A 7838-nucleotide genomic window follows, 5' to 3' on the forward strand; every position below is an offset into this window, starting at 1 on the left:
CAGGGTTGCCAGGGCAGAGGGGCTGGGCCTCTGGCAACCTTGGAGAGAGGAGGGCTGGGGTGCACTGCCCTGGGGGGTTGCCCATAGAGGGCTTTCTGGAGAGGAGACAGCACCATGCAGGAGAAGCAGGTCGATGAGCTGCTGCTGATGAGGAGAAGTCGCTCCAGGACAGGCAAAGAGCACTAACCCCTCAATGGGACGTTTCTGTCCGGGGCTGAAAACACTACGTCAGGAAGCGGGGATCTGGGAGCAGCTCAGGGGAGGGACCGACCGGAAGGACGCAGACAATGCGTGGGGCGGGGGAGGAAAGCACCCTTCCTCTTCGCTGCTCTCCGCTGGCCGAACGCGACGCTCACCTTGGCCATCAGCTTCACAAGCATGCCCTGCCACCCTCCATCCAAGCACCACCCCAGGGCCCTGCCACCCTCCATCCAAGCACCACCCCAGGGCGCTCCCCAGAAGTACGCTGGACCCCCAGCCACACTGCCTGTGCCGTGGCCTGGGAGCCCGAGCCATCTCCGCAGCCCTGAGGCCTCCCACAGGGGCCCACGGTAACCCCCCACTCTGCCCCCAGAGCTGCAGGCAAGAGTGGGGATGGGGGGTTGCTGACAGAGTACCCCAGGGAAGAAAGCCTGGCCTCGCCTTCCTGCAACAGACGTATGGAGGGGTCAGATGCCAGGGGCTCGAGGCTCTGCTCTTCTCACAACTCCTGGGCTCAACTGCGGCCCCGCCCACAGCCTTTCCTCAGCCGCGCGTGCACACCAAGCCGCGTGTGCAGTCATTGGTCCCAGCGTCGGGGCTGCAGCTGACAGTTCCTGGGAGCCAGGCACAGGGCAGGGCTCCGAGCAAGACACCTGCCCGGTCACACAGCAGTCACACAGCAGACACACACACACAGGTGTCCGCGGCGCCTGCTGGGTGCTGAAGGGTGGTGGGAGGGGGACAGACAGCTGTGTGGGGTAACAGCGAGCAGCAGAGCCCTCTGGGAAGAACGACATCTTAGCTGCCACCAGCAGGAACAGCCAGTGGGGACGCCCTGAGGACGCGGCAGGATCAGAACAGTGCAGGTGCAGAGGGCGAGCACGGGCAGACAGGGCTGAGGCGGGCCGGCGCCTGGCCAGCGCGGGTTCTGTCCAGAGAGGTACTGCGCAGGTGCACACGTGACCTGGCCAGAGCGCCCTTATCTCAGGACAGCGGACCAGAGCCCTCCTCCAAAGCTCCACCGTCAGGAAAATAAGGGCCCCTCCTTGACTGCGGGGGGCTGTTCAGGTGCGCAACCACACGCAGGTAACTCTGCCGCCCTCAGTACCACTGGCTGCGGTCACCAGTCACCGGTCACCGCCAAAGCTCAATCACGGCTGGCGTCAAAATTAGACAGGAAGCTTTTCACAGACTCCCCTCCCCCCAGAGAACCGGGAGCACTTTCTCACCAGACGAGAGCTGAGGGAGTTTCACACCCGCCACCCCTGTGACCCACCACACCCACTCTACGCGTGGAGCCCGGCTACTGATAATAACCCCTGACATCTGGATGGCACCTAACAGTGTACAGAGGGCCCGGCGCTGTGGCCAAGTAGGCTGAGCCTCTGCCCGCGGTGCTGGCATCCCATGTGGGCGCTGGTTCGAGTCCCGGCTGCTCCACTCTGATTCAGCTCTCTGCTGTGGCCTGGGAGAGCAGTAGAAGATGGCCCAAGTCCCTGGGCCCCCGGAACCCACGTGGGAGCCTTGGAAGAAGCTCCTGGCTCCCAGCTTTGGATCGGCCCAGCTCCAGCCATTGTGACCATTTGGGGAGTGACAGAAGACCTTCCTCTCTGTCTCTCCCTCTCTCTGTGGGCAGCTCTGCCTCTTAAGTAAATAAATAAAATCCTAAAAAAAAAAAAAAAAAAAAAAAAAGTGTATAGAGCACTTTCGTGTCCATTACAAGAACGTGTTAATTAATAACCACTAGAGTTTAGCTGTTAATTTAGTAACAGTGTTGCCTACCAGCTAGTTCTTGCAAGATCTGACAAGGCCTCTGCTCTCTCCTCTTGGGATCAGCTGCCCCGTCTCCTCAAAGTGCCTCTCAGCGCTCCAGGTCTGGCACCTGTACTGGCTGTGGTCTCTACTCCCAGACAGCCAAACCTGGCAGAGATGTAATGACGACACCAATGTGCCAGACACCGTCTCCGGCGCTGTGCACGCTTAACCTTCTTCTCCCAGTACATCTGACCACTCCCGTGTTCAGGAGGCGGCGACTGCGGCACCCAGAGACCAGGTAAGCGCTTCTTCACTCAAGGACGCCCGGAGGAGTTAAGATCTGAACACAGGACGCCAAGATCGATCGCTCAGCACCACTCCGCGCTAGGCAGCTCCGGCAAAGCGCTTATCCGCACGGCCTGGGTGGCCCAACACAGGCTCTGGGCGGCTGTGATCAGCTCCCACCTCCGAGCCAGCGGCGACCCCGCCAGTCTAGCTGCGCTCCCAGCACCTGACCCAATGCCCATCCAAAGGCCGGGCTGGATCCATAAATGAATGAATGCCCCTCCCCCATCCCGCCCCCCACCCCGCAGAACCAGAGCTGCCTGTCTGCGCAGGACACTTTTTTTCGGCACGTCTGTGTCGCCGTCACGGATACGGCCCCTCCGTGAGCGCATCAGGCAAAGCTGAGAACCCAGACAGGCGCCCCCCAGGACCCTGCGAAGCCCCCCTCTTTCAGCCTTGCAAAGGGTGGCGGAAGCCGCTCCCGGAGGAGGGCGGGGCGGGTCTGGGAGGCCGCTGCGGGCCGCTGCGGGCTCCCGCTGGGCTCGGCCCTCCGCGCCGCGGGTGCCCCGGCGGGGCCGCTGTCCGCCCCGACGCCGGGGGCCCGCGGGAGACAAAGGCTCGCCCCCTCTGCGGGGAGGGACCCGACGCACCGCGGACGGCCCGCTGCCCGGCGGCAGCAATACGGGACCCGGCGGCGCGGACACGCGCGAGGAGCCGCCCTGTCACCGCCCGCCGAGGGTCTCTCGGGGGCGGGAGGCCGCGGGCCGGGCCTGCCTGTCACCTTCAGAGCCGCCGGCCCGCCTGCCTCGGGCCCCCTCAGCGCGAGCCGCCGCTGCCCCCCCGGACTGCGCTTCCCTGAGGCTCGGGTTGCTCCGCGGCATCCGCCTGGCGCCCCGAAACCCGGTGCCGCCCCCAGGCCCGCCCGGGACATACCTGCTGGGAGAGGGGGATGAGCGGCGCCGCCATCTTCCCGCGGACTCGGGGCTCCGGGCGCCGGGGGAGTGGGAGGGGGCGGGGTCGCGGTGGCGCGTGCGCACTGACGTGAGGGAGGGCGGTGCGCGCGCAGCCTGACTCAGGCGCAAGCGGGGCCGCGGGCAGTAGTGCGCGTGCGCAGCCGGGTCCGGGGGCGGGGTCCTGAGGGGGGTTGGCCCTGGGACCGCCCCTGAGAGTCGCGTGCTTTTTCCTGTCCACTTGCTGGCTGCCGAGACGGCTGCCCACTGCCCCAGCCTGCCGTGTTGGGTCGTGATTCCAGCTCCTCGCGGCTCCCGGGCTCTCTGCCCAGGGGATGCCGTTGCGCCCCGCCCCGTGCGCGCAGTGTTCTGGGAGACGCTTGTCGCCCACCCCGCGAAGGGTCGGGACCCTCACCCCTTTGTGGAGTAGCAGTGGCTGTGTGTGCGCGCGCGGTCTCGGCCCGGTCCCTGAGCCAGCCTCCCTTCTCTGAGACCTCTCACTGCCCAGCCCTGGGCAGCAGGAAAGCCCCCACCACCCCAGGGCAACCTCTACAGGCAGGGTGGGGAGGGAAGCTAGGCCCTGGGCACTGGCCACAGTGGCCACAGAGGCGCGGGCTTCCTCCAGAAGCTGGGCCTCATCTTCCCTTCCCAAGCCTCTGCGGGGAAAGCCAGAAAGCCTGCAGATGGAAGAGGTGCGGCCCCTGCTCCCATTAGCTTCCGCAACTCAGCCTGCCTGCCGCCGGGCCTTTGCACGGATGCTCCAGAGGTGGACCAGGGGCAGATAAACTCCACCCCTACTGTAGAGCAGTGTCAGAGCCACCCACAGGGCTTGTCAAACACAGACTGGGGTTAAGATTTTTTTTTTTTATTTGGAAGTCAGAATTACAGAGTGGGGAGAGAGAGAGAGCCCACCCTCCATCTGCTGGGTCACATCCCCCAAATGGCCACACCAGCTGGGGCTGGGTCAGGCGGAAGCCAGGGGCCTGGAACTCCATCCACACGTGTGGCAGGGGCCCAGGTACCTGGTCCATCATCTGCTGCCTCTCAGGAAGCTGGATTAGAGCATGGAGCAGCCAGGACTCAAACCAGAACCAGATCCGATATGGGATAGGTACCCAAGCAGTGGTTCAATCTTGTGCCCTAAGGCCCACCCCCATTCTGGCTTTGCTTACAACCCCCCCCCCCCCACCACCACCACCACGATGCTGAAGCTGCTAGCGCTGTTTTGAAGAGCACTTGGCCTACAGGAGGGAAACAGACGTTCACCAAGCAGGATAGCCCCACGAGGAAACAGAGGTACAGTGATAGGTGCTATGGAGGAGACCTGCAAATATGCGACACAAAATTTCAGTGTGTGTGCAGGGATGGTGGGGGGCAAGGGGGGCCCAGGAGCAGGGAGCTGGCAGAGGGGCTCAGGCTGGACCCCCCTGTGTGAGGAGCCATGGGAAGCTTCCAGAGACCTGGGAAGCATGGTCAGACGCTGGACATGGTGGGCCAAGAGGAGGGGGAACGGAAGTAAGTGGGGGACCCAGCCGCAAAGACGCAGAGGTGGGTCAGATAGGGATGATGGAGGCGTTCTTTTATTTAAATTTATTTATTATTTATTCAAAAGGTAGAGGCAGAGAGAGAGAGAGAGAGAGAGAGAGGTCTTCCATCCGCTGGTTCACTCCCCAAATGGCCACAAAAAGCTTGAGCTGGGCCAGTCCAAAACCAGGAACCAGGAGCTTCTTCCAGGTCTTCCACGTGGGTACAGGGGCCCAAGCACTTGGGCCATCTTCCACTGCTTGCCCAGGCCATAGCAGAGAGCTGGATCGGAAGTGGAGCTGCCAGGACTCGAACCGACGTCCATATGGGATGCCGGCACTGCGGGCGGCAGCTTTACCTGCTACGCCACAGCACCGGCCCCTGATGGAGGCTTTTAACCTCCTGTGGCCTTTCTCAGTCTTCCATGAAGCAAGAAGAAGTCATTCCAGATTTTTTTTTTTAAGATTATTTATTTGAAAGCAGAGTTACAGAGAGACAGAGGCAGATAAAGAAAGATCTTCCATCTGCTGGTTCACTCCCCAAATGCCCGCAACAGCCAGGGCTGGGCCAGGTTGAAGCCGGGGGCCTGGAGCTCCATCCGGGTCTCCCACATGGGTGGCAGGGGCCCAAGCACTTGGTCCACCTTCCACTGCTTTTCCAGGCTCACCAGCGTGGAGCTGCGTTGGAGGTGAAGCCGCCAGGGCTTGAACCAGCACTCACGTGGGATGCTGGCACCACAGGCAGCGTTTAACCCGCTGCGCCACCTCGCTGGTCCCATTCTATGTATTTCAAACAGAGGAAACTGAATGGGGGGATTATTAAGGCAGACAAACTGGACGAACAAATGGGGAAGGGAAGGTTACTTGAAGATTAGTGAGTATAGGAGGTGGTTAGCTCCTCTAAGGCTGAAAGATCAAAAGGACAAAAGGTGTCAGCCACCACCCACAGCCACTGGTGCGGTGAGGACGGGAACCGGACACCAAGTCAGCCACGCAGCTTCCACCACTGCCGCTGAACTCGCTGCTGGCGCCGTGGCTGCCACCTAAGGCAGAGGCCTGAGAAAAAGTCTCCTCCCCCACCTCCAACTCCCTCTCACAGAGCACGGCAGGAAACCAGTGGGCAAGAGTGTCTGGAAGTGGAGTGTGCAGGCTTCCAGCGCCTGCGGCAGGAACTGAAAGAGGGGAGGCCGGAGCCGGCACTGTGGCGGAGCGGGTAAAGCCACCGCCTGCAGTGCCAGCATCCCATAGGGGCACCGGTTCGAGTCCCGGCTGCTCCACTTCCGATCCCGCTCTCTGCTCATGTGCCTGGGAAAGCAGTGGAAGATGGCCCAAGTGCTTGGGCCCCTGCACCCATGTGGGAGTCCTGGAAGAAGCTCCTGGCTCCTGGCTTTGGATTGGCACAGCTCTGGCCGTTGTGGCCATCTGGAGAGTGAACCAGCAGATGGATGACCTCTCTTTCTGTCTCTCTCTCTAACTCTGCCTTTTAAATAAATAAATAAATCTTAAAAAAAAAATACAGATTTCATTATGTAAAAAGAGAGAGAGAGGTGGCCATTGTCTGGACTGCAAATAGGCTCTGAGGAGTGTGTGAGTCCCACAGGGCCAGGGGCATGGTCCCAGTGGCCGAGGCTACCACCACACTGGCTAGGGACCCACTGTCCTGGGGCCTCTCCTGTGTGGCTCCAGAGCTGCTCTGCCCAACATGGTGGCTAGTCAGGACATGTGACCACTTTAATAAAGAAAATGTCCTACATTGTCGTGTAGCTGGTAAAGCTGTTGCCTATGACACCGGCATTCCACATGGGTACCGGATCCAGCCCCAGCTGCTCCACTTGATCCAGCTCTCTGCTGTGGCCTAGGAAGGCAGCAGAAGATGGCCCAAGTCCTTGGGCCCCTGCACCTGCGTGGGAGACCCAGATGGAGCTCCTGGCTCCTGGTTTCAGCCTGGCCCAGCCCTGGCCATTGCAGGCATTTGGGGAGTGAACCAGCAGATGGAAGATCTCTCTTTCTCTGTTTTTTCCTTATCTCTGTAACTCTGCCTTTCAAATAGATAAAATAAATCTGTTAAAAAAAAAAAAAAAAGAGTCAGACCTCATCTTCTGGGGCACAGCTGTCTGTGACGATTTTCTGGGACAATGGAGGCTGTCCCATTCGCACTGACAAGCAAAGCAGCCACTTCCCGTGGGTGGTTACTGACTGCTTCCCTCGTGGCTTATGGCCCTGTGCGATGAGTGATGTAAAGAGATCTGCTGGTTCACTCCCCGAACGCCTGCAACGGCCAGGACTGGGCCAGGCTGAAGCCAGGAGCCTGGAGCTCCATCCGGGTCTCCCACGTGGGCCATCCCCTGCTGTCTCCCAGGTGCGTTAGCAGGGAAGCCGGGTTGGAGGCGGAGCAGCCAGGTCTGAAACCAGCACTCCGACACGGACGCTCGCCAGGTGTGCCAGCAGCAGTCTAAGCCGCTGTGCCGCGTGCCAGCCTCAGGGCCGTCTCCAGTTCTCACGGCAGTCAGGCCGTGACGAATGCTCGGCCAGCTTCCAGCAACGCGAGGACAGAACTGGCTGGAACTTTACTTCCTGGGTGGCCACTTCGAGTCCCTCATCTCTCTTAGTCTATAGTGTAATTTAGATAAATTATAAATTCTGATTTAAGGCCGGCGCTGCGGCTCACTAGGCTAATCCTCCGCCTCACGGCTCCGGCACACCGGGTTCTAGTTCCAGTCGTGGCGCTGGTTTCTGTCCCGGTTGCCCCTCTTCCATGCCAGCTCTCTGCTGTGGCCAGGGAGTGCAGTGGAGGATGGCCCAAGTGCTTGGGCCCTGCACGCCATGGGAGACCAGGAGAAGCACCTGGTTCCTGCTTTCAGATCAGCGCAGTGCGCCAGCCGTGGCGGCCATTGGAGGGTGAACCAACGGCAAAAGGAAGACCTTTCTCTCTGTCTCTCACTATGCACTCTGCCTGTCAAAAAAAAAAAAAAAAAAAAAATCTGATTTATTCATCTGACGACTAAGAGCGCTGGACCCCAAATTTCTGTTGTTGTTAAATCTGATGGTTTTCAACACAGATTTGGATGTGAAAGTGGTTTCTTTAAAAAGACCAAGGAGGATGGCCGCCTAGTCCAGGGGTGTG

General features: G+C 60.5%; 1 protein-coding gene across 7 annotated transcripts in view; it reads right to left on the minus strand.

Annotated features, from left to right (window-relative positions):
- Positions 1–3273, minus strand: part of EPS15L1 (epidermal growth factor receptor pathway substrate 15 like 1) — a 67379-nt gene extending 64106 nt beyond the window's left edge. For 6 of the 7 annotated variants that reach the window (XR_011382882.1, XM_051835714.2, XM_051835711.2 and 3 more), the window contains exon 1: positions 3175–3273. Coding sequence is in view for 5 of the 7 variants with exons in the window: in XM_051835714.2 (XP_051691674.1) it covers positions 3175–3207 (33 nt within the window). In the remaining 2 variants the exon portion in view is untranslated. The remainder of the gene's footprint in view (positions 1–3174) is intronic. The other variant, XM_051835712.2, reaches the window with a different exon arrangement.
- Between the last annotated feature and the right edge of the window lie 4565 nt (positions 3274–7838).

The sequence above is a fragment of the Oryctolagus cuniculus genome, chromosome 16, assembly GCF_964237555.1.
Source record: "Oryctolagus cuniculus chromosome 16, mOryCun1.1, whole genome shotgun sequence".
NCBI lineage: Eukaryota > Metazoa > Chordata > Mammalia > Lagomorpha > Leporidae > Oryctolagus > Oryctolagus cuniculus.